This window comes from Leptonotus elevatus, chromosome 15 (genome assembly GCF_054856555.1).
Source record: "Leptonotus elevatus isolate MCC_2025b chromosome 15, RoL_Lele_1.0, whole genome shotgun sequence".
NCBI classification, from domain to species: domain Eukaryota; kingdom Metazoa; phylum Chordata; class Actinopteri; order Syngnathiformes; family Syngnathidae; genus Leptonotus; species Leptonotus elevatus.
In genome coordinates this window covers 14,760,135-14,779,021 of record NC_141253.1, presented here as the reverse complement: position 1 = coordinate 14,779,021, position 18,887 = coordinate 14,760,135, and the positions used below count along the sequence as shown (strand labels likewise).

Genomic DNA, 18,887 nt, shown 5'->3' with positions numbered 1-18,887 from the left:
TTAATCAACTAATTCTTGTTGTACACCTTTGTATTCAGCAGGTGGCTTTACTTCTTGTTTACTTCTTCTCTGTTGCAAGATTTTGCACTTTAAACATGCAAATGATCTTTTTATGATTGTAATACTTTATTGAATGAACTACACTTTCCAATATTTGTAATTGGTCATCTTGAACAAATGTTTACTTGGATAGACTGAAATCAAGACAGCTGGTGATGAATGCACCTTTAATTTGCTTGAAATTATACTACATTATGTCATAATAGTGATCCAAACTTACGTTATAACTTAATGAGTATTTTTTTTCTGCAGAGGACACAGTTGTGGCAGTGTCAGTGACAGGCATTTTAAAAGTCTGGATCATCACAGCCGAGGTCAACAGGATGCAGGTAGTGGTTATTTTGCATTAAAAATGAGCATATTGCTTTTTATTTATTTTTTATTTATAAATCCAAAAACACATAAATATAAATATGGAAAAATATCCTCTCAGGACCTGGACCCGGTGTTTGAAGAAGAGTCCAAACCTATATACTGTCAGGGCTGTCAGAGTATTTCCTTCTGTACATTCACTCAGAGCAGCCTGCTGGTGGTCTGCTCCAAGTTCTGGAGGGTAAGTACTGATCCTCAAACAAAGTACAGACCACAGTACATGCAGATGGAGCAAAACACCACTTAGCCTTAAACTTGAAACTAAATATGTTTTGTGTTTGTCAGGTTTTTGATGCAGGTGACTATTCACTACTCTGCTCCGTGCCCAGTGACAATGACAAGCCCTGGGCTGGAGGAGAGTTCATTGCAGCAGACAAAGTCATCATTTGGACTGAAGATGGCTGCAGTTACATCTATAACCTACCAGCCAGGTATAGTTGCAATGAAGTCAACTTCATCATCATCATCATCACCATGGCCCAGCAAATGACATAGAAGACAATTATAGACCAAAAATGTTATTTATTTATTTATTTATTTATTTATGTATTTATCTTCTCTCCAGCTGTTTACCTGCCAGTGTCCATTTCCGAAGTGATGTGGGCAAAAAAGAAGGCTCAATACCGCCATTGATATACAGCATAGAAAATCTAACAGACAAACAGGTCAGTCACTAAGCTTTCTTGTTAAAATGACAAAATACACAATCTCGAATTCATTGAGGCAGGCATGAACCTGTATTTTATTTCAAAGAGATTAGCAGCTAGTCTACTCTAATTCAAAACAATGCAAGCATTGTTTGACCATGGACATGTTGTAAGCCAATCTCAGGACCAATATACAGTACAAGCAGGAAATAAGATAATTGTGAAGTCTGCTAATTAAAAGTGTGGAATCATTACGTACATTTTGTGTAATTCAGGAAGCAATCAAGTTTGTTCTGATAGAAGCACATTTAGAAATGTCAGTCAAAACATATTAAAGGAGCATCTTATAAAAAGCCACTGATGTGCACCTAGCCAGTGCTTGAAGCTGCTGGTGTGTATGGAGTCCTGATAACCTCCCAGTGCAGTCCAAATTCTTGAAGTCATGCTCGAAAGTTGTAAACGAGCCATCCTTAATTAGTCTCACAAGTCTCAGAAAAATCTGACTATATATTGAAAGTAAAAAAATAATAATTCAAAATCTCCCATAACCCCACAAATAAATCTCCTCTCCCCACCACCACCCCACGCAAACCAATTTTTTAAATGGGTAATAATAATCACACACTCGCTTTGCACATAGAAAAACTCTCTCAAGACTTTTGCCAGGCTTGTCAGCAGATCAAAAATTTCAAATAACTGTACACGAGGTGCATCAGCTGATTAGTTCAACATCCTTAACTTACTTTCAAAAACAACGTGATTTGGATCTTGAGATTGCGCAGGCCCTCTCAAGTTTCCTCCAACTTGCGCTATTTTCTAGCTCCTGATATGTCCTCCTGTGACTTGCTTCTTTTTTGGACGACGAGAGCCCTTCCACAAGCTACTGATCCAGGGAGACTCTTCAGGCAGACTGTCTCTGTGGAGCATTCCAGACTCCTCGCCTCCACGGCCACTATCCACTCCAGCAGGTATGGACACATGAGTTGTCAAAACTACACTTGAATGTGCAATTCACCATAAATGAGTATCAAGGATATTTATTAGAAAACTTTGTTTCTTTTTAGAATTAATATACACTGCAAAACACTCACACATTTCTCTCTTTCTTTTTTCTTTTTCTCTTTCTTTTTTCTTTTTTAATAGTTTGGCTGGTCCCGCACTCTAAAAAGAGAATTGTTGAACCAATTTAAGATTAAACAGATAATTGTTGATGAACTTAGTAAAATTGCTTCAAGTGGTAACACACAATGCAATTAAGTTAATCCAAAGTGAATATATAATGTTTAGTAAATTATAAATTCATTAAATTTAATATATAAATTAAGGTAATCCAAAGTGAATATATTTAGTTTAATTAATTATGAGTTCATTGAATTTAATATGTTCACTTTAGATAAATTCAATCGTGTGTTACCACTTGGAGCAATTTTATTAAGTTGGTTTAACAATTCTCTTTTTAGAGTGTGTGATGTCCCATTGCACAACTTGTATACAGTATATTAAAATTAGAGCTGCTTAGAGACTCACACCCAAAATCACCATTCCCTAATCAAGTTTGGGCTGAATTTGAAATTTCCTTTTCTATCTCTGGAAAAGTGTTTCATTTAAAATGACTTAACTTATTAAAATCCAGTAGAATCCTGTTTGGTTATTGTGCCTTTTGCTGCTGTAAATAGTAAATATTTGTTGTAGTTGGAACACCAGTGAAGGAGTCCGCACTCACAGCACTTTTCCAAACACACCCACAATTAGGGAACGGGGATTTTGGGTGCGAGTCTGAGGTCTTCTGTACTTTGTCAGTCGCCTTTTCTAAAAAACGCTACTTATGCTCAGAAGCAATTCATGTGTGTTTTTTTCTTCATTTGATTGGTGCGATTTATACTCTGGGCGACTTATAGCATATATATATATATATTATAACACGGTACTATTCCACGTAAAAGGTTCCAGACAGCTGCTGAGACTGCAGTTACTAGGTGTCTCCATAAGGGTCATTACTGGATGCGTTTGATTAGCTTTTTTTGTACAGTAATTTCTGGATTACAAGGTGCACCTGACTATAAATTGCGCTAGCCAAATTTGAGGAATATACTCGAGTTTGTTACACATGTAAGCCGCAGGTGTTTTAATGTTACCGCACCAGGTTCCCGCTACTTTCTTTTCCATAATGAGGGCGCAGATTTTCTCTCTCGTTCTGTCTCTCCTACTGTATTTGATCTCACTTAGTTTGTTTTGCTCTGTTTGGCGCTCTTGCGCTTCCTTTATCGTGCGCCCCATTATGATCTGATGGATAAGCCACACCTTTGTATTAGCCACAGGGTCGAATGCAAGTGAAAAAAGTAGCGGCTTGTAGTCCAGAAATTACTGTAGTAATAAAAATAATTCACATTTGAAATGTTTTTGCAAAATAATTGATTGCAAATGTATTTTAAGGAAAGATATGGCTTGTGGATCCCTGGTAATCCTGGGAAATCCGATTGAAACAACTCAGATTATCTAATATCATGGGTCTGTCTTTTTCTCTCTAGATCTGCAGGTCTCATCCACCATCAGTCTCCAAGAAGCATTTGATAAATTAATTCCTGTGTCTTCTGGTATCATTGATCAGCTCAGCATCCTCCCTAGCAAAGACGAACCCATTAAGGTTGGAACCAATGCGGGAATACATTTCTCATACAGTTTGAGTTTGAAATTTAAATATCCAATGGAGTATAATTCTGTTACCTTCTATTAAAATGCATATATGCTTTCCTTTTTCAGGTGACTGCTAGTGTCTACATCCCCTCCCAGGGTCGACTAGTATGTGGAAGAGAAGATGGCAGCATTATTTTAGTTCCTGCAACTCAAACTGCCATCGTTCAGTTGCTACAAGGAGAACACATGCTTAGAAGAGGTGAGGGAAGGACATTTTTTTTTTAGAGGGAGCCTTTTAGATTGTTGACACTCTACTTATTTTGACAATAACATTAATAAATTGTACAGTGTTCTGAACATTTTAGGAATTGACCAAAAAATTAGCACGTTTGTCTCTTGGTCCATATTCTACCATACCCAGATTCTCTGGCAATTTTTAGTTTTAATGTAATCTTGCTAAGTCTAGCCCTAAGAAAAGCATCCATTCATTTTTAGTGGCAGTTTTCTCCATGAACTACTCTTAAATCTAAGGTTTGCATTAAGAAAGGCAACATTCCACCGTTCTAAACTTTGTTTGTTCTCTGCAGGATGGCCACCCCATCGTACACTACGAGGTCACAGGAATAAAGTGACATGTGTCCTGTATCCATACCAGATATCCCCCCGCTATGACCAGCGCTCTTTAGTGTCAGGAGGGGTTGATTTCTCTGTCATTGTGTGGGACATTTTCACTGGAGAAATGAAACACATTTTCTGTGTCCACGGAGGAGAAATCACCCAGCTCATTGTCCCTCCAGAAAACTGCAGCGTGAGTCTTCCTTCAATTGACTTTGTCATATAATAGGCAAGCCATTGCCTTACACTCTAGGCTCTGAGGTCAGCAGGCTTGGGTCAATTAGTGGAGCCCAGTGTTCAAAACAAACATGGAGAATCAGCACTTAGCCGTTATGATGCACACAAATAGAATAAGCTGCCAACAAAAGTGAAGTCAGGCTTTTAAAGCATTTCTTAAATCTAAATTTCCAAAATCTTTTTCTTGCACTGTATGTTCTTTTAGTAATTTTAGTAAGCTACTTTTTATTTTATTTTTTACTTTGCTTTTAAAAGTCTTAAATCATTTTGTTTGTAAATGCCTTTAAATGTATTTTATTTATGTGAAGCACATTGACGGCTCTATTATGGATCAACTATTGAAACATTTCTGGCCTTGTTTTCTCTGCAGACTCGGGTGCAACATTGCGTTTGCTCTGTTGCTAGCGACCACTCGGTTGGCCTGCTCAGTCTTAGGGAAAGGAAGTGCATCATGCTTGCATCGCGGCACCTGTTCCCAATCCAAGTCATCAAGTGGCGCCCCGCTGATGACTACCTCGTTGTTGGATGCTCTGATGGCTCTGTTTATGTCTGGCAGATGGATACAGGTGAGAGTTGTCATGCAATGAACCCAATTTTATCACAGGGGATATAAGTTTCAGACTGGTGCAGGAAACAGAGGTGATAAGGAGGTCATGGGTAAGTTTGGTATCTAGGAGAGAAACGCAGAAGGACAGACGGTGGTTGACTTTGCAAAAAGAATGGAAATGGCTGTCGTGAATACTTTCTTCCAAAAGAGGCAGAAACATAGGGTGACCTACAAGAATGGAGGTAGGAGTTCACAGGTAGAGTACATCTTCTGTAGACGGTGTAATCTGAAGGAGATCAGCGACTGCAAAGTAGTGGTGTGTCCTTGGTGTGTAATCTGGAAGGAAAGAAGATAAGGAGACTTGGTGGTGGAATGAGGAGGTGCAGAAGTGGATTCAGAGAAAGAGGTTGGCTAAGAAGAAGTGGGACTCTTTTAGAAAAAAAAAAGAAGTGGGACACAGAGGACCGAAGAACGTAAAAAGGAGTACATGGAAATGCAGCGTAAGGTGAAAGTAGAAGTGGCAAAGGCCAAACAAGGGCTTACGATGACTTGTCTGCTAGGTTGGACAGTAAGGAGGGGGAGACTGATATATACAGGTTGGCAAGGCAAAGAGACAGAGATTGGAAGGACATGCAACAGGTTAGGGTAATAAAGGATAGTGAAGATGGAAAGAGTACTTTGAAGAGTTGATGAATGAGGAAAATGAGAGAGAACGAAGAATAGAAGAGGTGACTGTTGTGGACCAGGAAGTAGCAAATATTAGTAAGGATAAAGTGAGAAGGGCATTGAAGAGCGGAAAGGCGGTCCTGATGATGTACCTATGGATATATGTAAGTGTCTAGGGGAGGTAGCAGTTGAATTTCTGACTGGGTTTTTCAACAGGATCTTAGATAGTGAGAAGATGCCTGAGGAATGGAAGAGAAGTGTGCTGGTGCCCATTTTTAAAAACAAGGGAGACGTGCAGAGTTGTGGCAACTACAGAGGAATAAAGCTGATGAGCCACACAATGAAGCTATGGAAAAGAGTAGTTGAAGCTAGAATGAGGGCAGAGGTGAACATTTGTGAGTAGCAGTATGGTTTCATGCCCAAAAAAGAGTTCCACAGATGCAGTATTTGCTTTGGGTATGTTGATAGAGAAGTACAAAGAAGGTCAGAAGGAGCTGCATTGTGTCTTTGTAGATCTGGAGAAAGCTTATGACAGGGTGCCCAGAGAGGAACTGTGGTTTTGTATGAGGAAATCTGGAGTGGCAGAGAAGTATGTTCAAGTGGTGCAGGACATGTATGAGGACTGTAAGACAGTGGTGAGGTGTGCTGTATGTGTGACATAGGAGTTCAAAGTGGAAGTGGGACAACATCAGGGATCAGCTATGAGCCCCTTCTTGTTCGCTATGGTAATGGACAGGATGACAGACGATGTTGGACAGGAATCTCCATGGACTATGATGTTTGCTGATGACATTGTGATCTGTAGTGAGAGCAGGGAACAGGTGGAGGAGAAGCTAGAGGCATGGAGGTTTGCCCTGGAAAGGAGGGGAGTGAAGGTTAGCCGTATTGAGTGAGAAGAGAAGTGGCACCATTATGCTGTGTGCGTGTGTGTTTCAAACTCACAGTCCAGAGCAATGGAGAGTGGAAAAAGAAAAGAAAAAGCGTGCGCAGTTCAGGCTGGAACGGGTGGAGAAAAGTGTGATGTGTGATATAAGAGTTTCAGCTAAAATGAAAGGAAAGGTTTATAAAACTGGGGCGAGACCAGCAATGTTGTTTGGTCTGGAGACAGTGCCACTGAGGAAAAGACAGGAGGCAGAGCTTGAGATGAGATGAAGATGCTGAGGTTCTCTTTGGGAGTGACCAGGATGGATAAAATCAGGAATGAGTACATCAGAGGGACAGCACGTTAGAGGCTTTGGAGATAAAGTCAGAGAAGTCAGACTGAGATGGTTTGGAAATATCTAGAGGAGAGATAATGAGTATATTGGCAGAAGGATGCTTAGTTTCCAAATGCCAGGCAGGAGGTCTAGAGGAAGACCAAAGAGGAGGTTTATTGATGTACTTAAAGAGGACATTAAAATAATATGTGTGAGAGCAGAGGATGCAGAGGACAGGGTTAGATGGAGGCAACTGATTCGCTGTGGCGACCCCTGAAGGGAAAAGCCAAAAGGAAAAGAAGAAGATAAGTTCAAGACTCACCCGGAATGTGTGAAAATTGTCTATCGCGAGACCACCCAACCCCTTTTTTTTAACATCGTTTTTATAGATTTTATATCCCACACACTTAAAATAAATTTTAACATAAGACAATAAACTTGTTTATATATATATTAAAAGTATGTCTCAGTGCCCGTTCTCACTCTCTTACTTGCGCAACTTCTCCAATTAAGAGGCAAGGTGCTTCAGTCTAAATTAGGACTTCCCTGTGTCTGTAAAAACCCATAACAACAATCCCTTATGATATAGCGGTGCCATGAGCGATAAACTGCAATACAATACAACGGTAGAACACTGTATTTGCACTGATTAGGTGGTAACTGGTTTGCTAATGAATTTGTACATGATTTCCCCACAGTAACCTTTCAAAAAATTGTCATCTCTAAGGCATATAAGGAACGAGATAAATATAATACATTATATATTTCAACATAACTTTTTTTAAGGTCACTGTTTGATAAGAGAGACAATTCGTGGCTTCTCCACATTTTAAATTAGATGACTATGTCATTTTTGAATGTTTATTACCTTTACCATATTTTCTGGACTAAAAGTCGTTCCAGGGTGTAAGTCCATGTACACACGTAGCAGGGTATTTAAAAAAATATATATTTCTCTCCTCCCCGTGTAAAAAAGAAAAAGAAAAATTGTGTCCACACCACCACGTTTGTAGAAAAGAAAACATCCACAGCTAACCGCATTAATGCATTTTTAGGTACATTCATAACAATGCCAGACCTTAAGGTTAACAGTTCCCCAAATCCTATCCAATCAGAGTACTCTTCCATCTGGCGACCTCACTTCCACAAATTGGGCTGACAATGAGATGCATGCCAAGCCTCTAGGTGGCAGTAGTTAGCCAAATACTGCTCGTCTCTTGACGACACTTTCACAATATGTCACACATGCACAGACTTGTCAGCGCACAAAATACTTTTAAAAATAAATATTTAAAAAATAGAAGTCGAATTTTCTGGGGAAACTTTTTTACAAAAACTGAGACAATGAACAGTTGAGCTTAGACTCACACCCAAAATCCTCTATACCTAATCGTAGGTGCATTTTGAAATATGCTCCAGGCGTGCACTGGTGCACTCTGACCATTTGGGGAAGCAAACTGGTTCAAATGTGCCGTTCAGTTATTCAAAGTGCGCCAAAAAAGGAGCGTCTGAGCCTAGTGCGTCAGGCAGTACAGATGGAAACAGTTTAATCACAGGCTGCTGATTGTCGCCAAAGTTGGAATACTGGTAGGGCATTGTGCCTTATTGATGCTGTAAGGAAGCCACAAGCTAAACTAAGCTATATGTCACACATTCATTGTCATGACTACTCTTTTTCTTCTTCCATTTCTTCTTCTACTTTTTTTGGGCAGTTACCAAATACTTGTGGTGCATTACCACTGGTGGAAAGAAGGTGGCGCCATTGCTCAGAAAGTCAACACTATTAGGGCACAGGGATTTTGGCTGCCGGTCCAAAATTTAATTTTAATATACAGTATACAAGCCACATCTGAGTATAAGTTGCAGGACTAGCCAAACTATGAAAAAAAGTATACTTTGAAGGTTTATTCTGCATTAGAAACAGACAGGTTTTAAGAAGTTAGGCCCATTAAAAAAAAAAATATATATATATATATATATATATATATATATATATATATATATATAATAAAATGCATGTGAATGTTGTAGAATTAGTCTTTAAACCTAATTTTGCTACTTCCAAAAAACTACTTCAGTTCAACATAGCACCTCATTGCCAGCACATTTTAACTTGCATGCCAGCTTAAACGTAACTGGTTTGAATGCAGCTCTACAATGATATCACTGGGAATGACTGCGTGTGAGTATGTCCATGCATGTGTGCGTGTTTGGGGTCTGAATGAGCTGTAGCGCTGAGAGATTGCAGGGTAACTGAGTGTGAAATTAAAGCGTGTGTATGAGACAGTGAGTGAGAAAAAGTGTGCTTGCTTAATGTGGATGTGAGAAAGAGAGAGTCAGAGAGCAGTCAGAAAAAGGGAGCGAGAGTGTGTGTGTGTGTGTGTGTGTTTCTGTAAGCCATGGCACCATTACATGTCTGATGCCTGAGTCTACAGTCACTCACTCTCTTCGAGACACACACGCACACAGCATAATGGTGCCACTTCTCTTCTCACTCAATACTTAAAGCCAATCGTGATATCTAGTCTGGCTGCAGCTAATGGGGTCTCCTTTAAACCTCTCTCTTTTTTTTTTAAAAGCAGAAGATTGTTGCAGCCAGAGATAACTGTGACTTGAATCAAATTCAAGACAATAGATGATCATAGTAAGCATTATGAAACCAAGGCTTTGTTGATGAGGAATATTTGATATTGATAAAAATACGGCTATAACGATGGATAGCCACAACAGACAAAATTACATACAAGAAAGTGTGTCCTCGTACAATGGTCATAGAATTAAGATTAGCGAATCACACTGCCATTACAAAAATACACTAGACTGTGGCTAAAAAGATATGCACATGCTCTTGAGCCAACAATCATGTTTAGCATATAAGACCAAAGTCACTGTTAAGTTGTGTACCCAGTCTGCCTTTGCTTAACTGTTAATAGCCTTCAAAAATGTGGTTTTAAATGTTCTGTTAAGATTCCTGGTCTCTTAACTTGCTCACTCTTCAATCCTTAATGTTTGTAGGGGCCTTGGACCGCTGTGTGATGGGTATAACTGCTGTAGAGATACTCAATGCCTGTGATGAGCTGGCTCCGGCTACCGTGGATGCCTTGAGCCATTCGGCAGTGAACCTGAAGCAGGCAATGACTCGCCGGAGCCTAGCGGCACTGAAGAACATGGCTCAGCACAAACTGCAAACACTTGCCACCAATTTGCTGGCGGCAGACAATGCTGACAAGGTACAGTCACATTTCAGTAAAGTACTGCATAGTAGGATGTAGGAAGTAAGCATTGTATTGAAAATTAGATGGGTGTCTGTTATTTGCTAATTGTCTGAATGCTGAGAGTCAGTCATTTAATGTTGTTGCAACCGCCCCCCCTCCACAAAAAAAAAGCAAAACCAATTTATTTTAGTAACACCTAAAAGCATTGCTCAAAAGTATATGCACATTATACAACCCTTTTTAAAAGTCAAATTTTTTTAGGGACATTTCAAGTTTATCAACACATTTCTTTGTTCAACTGTGATATTTTTTTTCTTTTCGTTTGTGGGCCAAACCGGATAAACTGAATTTACTGAAAAACTAAAACTTGTATCGACACATATTAAATATAAGGTCGTATTCTGTTTCCCAACTTGTGTAAAATAAGCACATAATGGAAGGTCACATAAAGGCTCGTTTTCCGTTTTTTAGTTTCCAATTTTAAACGAGAAACGGGAGACAGCTAGTTCAGTTCAATACAGACAGCAACGCTACCTCCTTGTGGACAGAGAAGGAACGGGCCTAACAAGTCCTCCAACAATAACGACCATATTGGTTGTTTTACCACACACAATACGACCAAGTGTCACGTATTGTAGTTTAGCTACCTCTATCGGCCATGTTGAATAGTGCAAAAAGACTAGACTAGACTAGACTCAAACCCGGCCCTTCTGATCAGAAGATGAACGTTTACCTCACTGAGCTAACAAACCAAACCAGTAATGATTTTAAAGACTTTTTTTTAGTGTTGACATGTATGTCAATTTGCCGTCTCGGACTAATGGTTGGGGTTAGCTTTCAGTGAGGTTGTACAGTACACGTTACATCTTTACATGGTTACACTAATGAGGTTAGTAAAAGGCACAGTGAGGTTGTAGTTCACTTCAAAACATGTAGTGAACACTAACAAAACATTTGGACAACACTAAAACAATCACTGACCAAGTAGCTCAGTCAGATAAACACTTGTCTTCTGACCAGAGGGGCCGAGGGGTTCGAGTCCAGCTTTTGGATTTTGCGCTATTCAACATGGCCGATAGAGGTCGCTAAACTAAAACAACTAACACTTGGTCGAAATTTGACACCTTTTCAAAACGACCTACGTGTTCGTATTTATTGGAGGACTGTCTAAGCGGGCCTTAGAGACGTGAATATCTGAGGACTTTTGTGATTATCTTGAAACACCATGATATTGAAAAAATAAATGTGCATGCGCGACAATCCACAAACGCACATTTGAGAGCTCATAAGCCAATTCTAAGTCGTGATTAATGCATACTCTACATTAACAAATCACAAATGTTTGTGTATCTGAAAAATGTGAAAATTATGTTTGAGGATCTGAAAATCACAGCTATCTTTGTGGATCTAAAAAAACACGTGAAAATCAGGAATTTGTGTGAATAATTTTGAGACAAATCTCTCCCCATAAATCCTAATGCTGCATGTGTTTGTATGCAAGATAGGGCTGCTTAATTATGAAGACAATTTGAATCCCAATTATTTTGGTAATAATTGAAATCACAATTAGGATGATCATATATTTATTGCTACAAAACAAGAACATGTTTATTATTATTATTATTATTAAAATTAAGACACAACATTTTTTGAAACACTTGCTAGCTAGTTTGCTAGCTCAAGAGGGACACTTGTATAATCATCTTGTTTTTGAATCTGTGAAACACTTTGAAAGATACCAAAATACAGTTTACAGAGGTCACACAGTATGATTGCTAGCTGGCATGTCACAGCTTTTATTTTTATATACTAACTTACATGGGGTTGACCAAAGAGCAAATTCCTTATACACACTCTGAGGACAGAACTATTGGAACAACTGACCATACACTCTAAAAATAGTTGCGTCAAAAGTAACCCAATTATGGATCAAAAATGGACCAATCCACTTTATGGGTCAGTTTGACCCAACTTTGAGTCAAGAAATGGGTAAAATAGTGCAAAAAACAACTCACAAATATAGGTCAGATCTTTTACTTGGGTCATAAAATTGGGTCATTTTGTATAAAACCCAGAAAGTTGGGTCAATTTGACCTAAGTAGAGGATCGGCCCTTTTTAAAAACATTATTTATTTTTTTACCCATAGTTGGGTTATTTTTGACCTAACTGTATTTAGAGTGTCGCACATACATAAACGGAACAATATGGAATATGTTTTACCCTTAATTGTCAAAAGGCCTTCCCATACACTCCTATTGTAGTTGACCATCGTGTTGTTTAATGAGTGTGAGGTATTTGTGCAGGACAGGCACGTTCTTTAAAACCAACCATTTCTTTATTTGCTTTGCTTTCACTAAATTCTATGCAGAATTCATTTTAGCATATGCTTTTTCTTCTTCTGGGCTGTCCTTTATATTCCTTTTGTTTCATCTTTTTCATGGTCCTTCCATTATGTGTATACAGGAGGTGTCTTCCAGGATTTTCCTCTCATTGCCGCATAATCACAGCTCTTTTCTGAAAAGGCCAACGCACAACAGCTGCAATTTTCCTGACTTGCTAAATCAGAAATACATCACTGTTGTTTTTTGTTGGTGTTATTGTTTCTCATACCCCAGGGTCATTTGTCTGGTATAACTTTAAAATTATGGGTCAAAACCATCCAACCTCCCCCCCATGTGTGTGGCTATGTATGCTCCCCTGCCGTGTGTGATGAAAGATAATGACCATGAAATGTCATACTATCAACACAAACACTACACCCAGTCAGCTGCAAGCCGTCACCTGTGTTTACTGTCACAGCTTTTAGGCTGGTGTAAGGAAGTCAATATGTGACTTTGAGTTGTCCTCTGGCATTTCTGCTGAACCGTGTTTTTGTTTTCTTTTTGTCTGTAGGAGGTACAATATTGCCAGAGTGGGGAAAATATAATCAATGGATGTGTTTTTATAATTACTGATTTTTTTTTTCTGGGTATAATCCGTTTATGATTGATATGCTTGTCAAATGGACATGATTTATTAGGTGATACATCTGTAAGTCAAATTGTAGTTTTGTTGAGCAAAATGTGTAAATCTCGATTATGATATTGCTACAAAATCAGTGTGCATACTTGAGTTAATCTGTTAATCAGACACAGAGTTGGTGGGAGTTGAACCCAAAATTGAAGAAAAATAAAATTGCCTAGAAGTGTGATTTTGGATGAGGCTTATTATACATGGGTGCGTGTTATTTACACAATTTTATTGTAATTCATTCAGTCCCACCTATGCACTTTTCGCATGTCATCTAAAAAACACATCAGCGAAATGCTCACATAGTGTTCGGGTCAAATTTGATTCATTTTGAAATTTGACAGCAATGAAAATTGAAAATACAGTAAATGTCATTCTTTCACCCTGGTATTTGTTTGACTTTTCATAAAATGACCTGGAATGCACAAAAATTAGGATAGTAAATCTAATTCTCTTTTGTGGCTGCTGCAAAGTGACTAGTAAAACATATTGGACTTTACCAGTGTGTATAAATCAAGGAAAATCCTGGTAATTATGAAAAACTTGAAAACTTGCTTACTTCCTTGCTTGCTTATGTACTTATTTTTATGGGACAGTAGTAGCAGTGTTCAAGAGGGTGCTTGAAAAAGTCCAGAGAATTGTCTGTGCCCAACCACATTTACGCATGTTTCAACTGAAACATGCACCTCTTGGTCTTTTATGCATCATGAGATGAGAAATCTCAAAAACAGTGAAAGAGTATAGCAGTATTAGAATGATTACAAAAAAAAAATCCTAAACATAAGGAACAGAAGTCATGCAGCGGTCAGAGGGTTTCGTGACACAGGTGGAGATTTACAAGTTCCTGCAATGTATAAGAAAGCATCACTTTATGAATTAATAATCCATTTATTGATGTCATACAGGCTTTTAATACAGTTTTAAAAGATATGTGGTACATCATTTTATATGTGAAATTATTAAGAGGATTTGCATGGAAACTTTGTGTTTAAGAGTTAAGTATGTTGTGATTGAGCTTTTTAAGGGTTAACTAGTTATTGTATTTTGCAAATTTCGATATGTAACACAAAATAGATTATTTCAATATAGGGCTGCTTGATTATGGAAAAAATAATAATCATGATTATTTTGGCAATAATTGAAATCACGATTATTCAAACGATTACTTTTTGGTATGTTTAAGCATCTAAAAATATTAAGACCAATTAAAAAAAATAGAAACACTATATTTACTTAAGTACCTTTAGGACCAAAACTGAATTTATAATAATATTTATTTATTTGTTTGTTTGTTTATTTATGTTGGCAAAAACTTCAAGTTGGAGTGCAATATTTGCACTGTGCAGTAGGATGATTTTTTGGGGTACAAAACAAGAAAATGTTTAGTAAAAAACAAATACATTTTTTTAAGACAAATAAAATTCATTCAAACACTATAATTATACAAGTTAATTTTGGATGAAACAAAATGTATTAAATTAGTTATTTTAAAAATTAAAAAGGTGCAAATTTATACATTTAAACAACTCAAATATGAATATGAGTATGAATAATCTTATTTTTTTGCGATGATGCTGATTTTGTAATTGTGGAGTGTAATCATTGAAATTGTAATTGAATTTCGATTAATTTCACAGCCCTATTGCAATACCACAATAGATTTTCGTCTGGTTTTTGGTGAATGTGGAAAAAAGGTCATACAAGCCCAAACATTGTGTTATGAGGCTCTCTGCCTTTAGGTGGCAATGTTCATCCACTGGAACTCGATGGCAATTGACACGAGAACCAGGACAAGAATGGCGTTTTAATTTTTATTTTTATTTATTTTTCCCTTCCTAAATAGCTTTTCTAAGATGTATGATTTAAAAATATATATATACATTTTCATTCATAACAGCTGACTGTTGATTTAACTATTTTTTTCTGTTCTGCGGGAAAATAAGTCTAATCAGTGTGTGCGTGTCTATCATGTCAGCTTTGATTGCTCCTCAAAATGTAATGTAAAAGGTTTCTTCTTTAATTGATCATTTGTTTGTGGTTTAAAACAAAATGACTACAGTATAGTCTTACCCTTTTTAAAAAGTTTATCTCCTGTGTCTCACTTACTTACTAACTCCTTGATTTTACTGATTTTAGATTTTTTAACATTCTTCCTCCTTTTTAGGGAAACCTGCCCAAATATTCCCACAATGCACTGGTGGTCCAGGCAATGAAGACCAACCTCACGGACCCTGACATGCATGTGCTTTTCTTTGACGTGGAAGCCGTGATCATCCAGTTGCTGACAGAAGAAGCTCAGAGGCCAAATCCCATGCTGGTGTCCCCTGAGACGCTGCAGAAAAGCCAGGCTGGGGCTGACAAGGGAGGCTCTTTCCTGGCCAACAAGATCTTCAAGCAGGTCAGGAACAAACACAGCAGGAATCCACAATTGTTAGTAACAATCAACATTTTAATAGATTTTGTGTTGAGACTCATTCATTCAAAAGTCTAAGTCTGATAATTAACTCATTCGCCGCCATTGACGGCTATAGTCGTCAAAAATTCATTTGTACAATTTCTATTAGTTTAACATTTTTTCCCACTTTTGTTAACAAGATTATGAAAACCTAGATTTTTTTAAAATTTGTTTTAGAACAGATATAAAATTTTTGATTAATCGTGAGTTAACTAGTGAAGTCATGCGATTAATTACGATTAAAAATTGTAATCGCCCGGCGCCCCAAATTTGTAATAATCTTTTCTTTAAAAATAAATAAATATATATTTAAATAATCTTTTATTAAAAAAAAAAGATTATTAAATTATGTTTAAAAGAAAAGATTATTAAAAATTAGGGGCATCGGGCGATTAAAATTTCTAATCGTAATTAATCGCATGACTTCACTAGTTAACTCACGATTAATCACAAATTTTATATCTGTTCTAAATGTACAAAAAAAATCTAGGTTTTCATACTCTTAACAAAAATGGAAAAAAATGTTAAACTAATAGAAATAGTTAAAATGAAATTTTTAAAGTCTATAGCTGTCAATGGCAGTGAATGAGTTAATCGCATATTGAACACTCGTTTTAAAAACAGGTAAAAGAAACAATGAAGGAGACCATCAAGGAGCACCTGCTGGACGAAGATGAAGAAGAAGAGGAGGAGATGAGGAGGCGAGAGGAGAAGTCAAAGTCTCTGAGTCTTCTGGAGTACAACCTGACCATGGACACAGCCAAACTCTTCATGTCCTGCTTGCATGCGTGGGGTCTCAACGAGCAGCTGGACGGGATCTGTCTGGAGAGACTTGGCATGCTCAGGCCACACTGCCCCATCTCTTTTGGCCTCATCTCCAGAGGAGGTCACATGTCCCTCATGCTTCCCACCTTCAAGGTATATCCCAAACTGTGATCTGCTTGCAACCAAGTAGTGCTGCTGCCAGATGCAATTAATCAACAATTTGAACCACATCATAAACAGTCAATTAATTGATCAAAAACTTGAACAGTGATGTATGCAGCTTATTCCTCATTTGTATAATGATCCTATTGAATTGCAATTTGAATTAATTTGAATTCATTAATAATAACTTTACATAACACTGTGTGATAATTAACTGCAACAATAGTAGAAAGTACATCCAATTCCTCACTAAGGTTGCACTGCCGCCCGATTGGACTAATGAAAATAACAATTTCAAAATGTAAGTCTTGCAAAAGTTGAGTCCATATTTTCTATAAGTAAAATACGATCTTTATTGAGGTGTAGTCTAAAGTGTAACCATTTCTTGCTTGAATATACTATGCACCTTTCTAAAGTTTATTTTCCTATAGTCTTCATAATAATTTGATCGAATGGGATTTCTTATGTCCAGACACATATTTTTGGGTGTAAAGAGAAGTTTTCTTACCTTACCAAGCCCACAAATATGAATATGAATCAGTTCTGCAAAAAAAGCGTCTTATACTCTAGAAATTACAGTATTTGTATTTTATTAACAAAGTGTCCTGAGTTGAAATGAAAATGTGAAATTGTAAAATGACCAATTATATACTCAACAAAAATATAAACGCAATACTTTTGTTTTTATTCCCATTTCTTATGAGATGAACTCAAAAGATCTAAAACTTCTTCCACATACACAATATCACCATTTTTCTCAAATATTGCTCACAAACCAGTCTAAACCTGTGATAGTGAGCACTTCTCTTTTGCCAAGATTATCCCTCCCACCTCACAGGTGTTCCATATCAAAATGCTGATTAAACACCATGATTACTGCACAGGTGTGTCTTAGACTGCCCACAATAAAAGGCCACTCTGAAAGGTGCAATTTTGTTTTATCGGGATGGGGGCGGCGGGTCGTATCTGGGGACTCAGTAAACCAGTCAGTACTGACCAGTCATCTGGGTCCCCTACGTCTTCTGTTGTCATGGTAGCTGATAAAATAACATTTGATCTGCTCTCACCATCACTCGTCTTTGGTTCATTTATCGCACTCCATTTTTCAGGAGTCTTTACTGCGACAGTTGTCCCTCGCAACAGGCCGGAAGCTGACATTGTCAGACATTGTTGGCAAGGGGACATACGGCGTGTCAAGGGCGGTCACGACGCAGCACCTCCTGTCCGTCATCTCTCTGGCCAACACTCTGATGGGCATGACCAATGCCACCTTTGTCGGCGAGCACATGAAGAAGGCACCGGCCAGGTAGTCAACCCAGAGTCAAGATGCTCTCAAGCATGCTGTCCAGTATTTGGTCATTATCTTGCGTACCTGGTTGCTAAGAGGTAGCGTGGTTCCTCATGGGATGTTAATTAGGTGTATCGAGATCCACCAGGCAACCAGTCTACTCCATTGATGTAATTGTAGAAGGAAAAAAAAATGTCTTCACTCCTACCAATACACCAAATTCACAGTATACTAACAGAGGAGGTTGCACGCGCGCACACGCACGCACACACACACACGCACGCACGCACGCACGCACGCACGCACGCACGCACGCACACACACACACACACACACACACAGTTATACCAGCAACCGTGTGGAGTTTGTGTGAAGCTGTTTATTTGGTCTGCTTGATCTCTCATTGTGCTATAAAAGATTTAACGCTAAAGGTCGTGGTCCAGCTGCTGTAACATCACTTCACAATTTCATCAGCCCTACACAGAAAAACACTGCAGTGAGAAAAACACAAATTATGAAAATAAATGGAGAAAAAAAACTTTTTTCAAATTATGATATTTTAATGACATTTCCGTGGATTCATCTCAGTCAGGTTTTATTTAGGACACAGACGCAATGTAATGCAGACTTAAAAGGTAGGTTGTCATTGTAATATGGCATTACTCCTTTTAGTCAGCCATTAATTATTTACAAATTGCATTGACAATAGATGATTTTCCCCCATTTTTTTGGGGGGGGCATTTCAAAAAGAAAGGTAAAATGATGCCATCATATTTACACTGTGTGTTGATTTATCTTATAAAATGCAGCCACCTGCCCCACAAATTCTAGGCAAAGCTTGATTTGTAGTTTGACTAGCAAGTCTTGACGTGATCTAAATTTAGTCTATTTGGATAAGTGGTCTGGAAAATGAATGGATGGATGGATGTACTGCCATAATGACTATAGTAAGATTCATTTCCCTCTTACAGTTAGCATAGCTCCGTCCAGCAATGGTGCACTTTTTGAACTGAGTTTG

General features: G+C 38.0%; 1 protein-coding gene and 1 pseudogene across 4 annotated transcripts in view; one reads left to right on the top strand and one right to left on the bottom strand.

Annotated features, from left to right (window-relative positions):
* The window catches only part of wdr7 (WD repeat domain 7), a 76,104-nt gene that overhangs the window by 3,489 nt on the left and 53,728 nt on the right, over window positions 1-18,887 (top strand). For 2 of the 4 annotated variants that reach the window (XM_086096712.1, XM_086096710.1), the window contains exons 6-18: window positions 313-389; window positions 494-613; window positions 718-863; window positions 998-1,097; window positions 1,900-2,047; window positions 3,608-3,723; window positions 3,840-3,972; window positions 4,301-4,521; window positions 4,936-5,131; window positions 9,990-10,204; window positions 15,364-15,597; window positions 16,279-16,572; window positions 17,691-17,887. In XM_086096712.1, coding sequence (XP_085952838.1) covers window positions 313-389; window positions 494-613; window positions 718-863; window positions 998-1,097; window positions 1,900-2,047; window positions 3,608-3,723; window positions 3,840-3,972; window positions 4,301-4,521; window positions 4,936-5,131; window positions 9,990-10,204; window positions 15,364-15,597; window positions 16,279-16,572; window positions 17,691-17,887 — 2,197 coding nt within the window. Of the gene's footprint in view, window positions 1-312; window positions 393-493; window positions 614-717; window positions 864-997; window positions 1,098-1,899; window positions 2,048-3,607; window positions 3,724-3,839; window positions 3,973-4,300; window positions 4,522-4,935; window positions 5,132-9,989; window positions 10,205-15,363; window positions 15,598-16,278; window positions 16,573-17,690; window positions 17,888-18,887 lie in introns of all 4 variants that reach the window. The other 2 variants (XM_086096711.1, XM_086096709.1) reach the window with 1 other exon arrangement.
* On the bottom strand, window positions 5,363-6,051 carry LOC147162109 (uncharacterized; annotated as a pseudogene).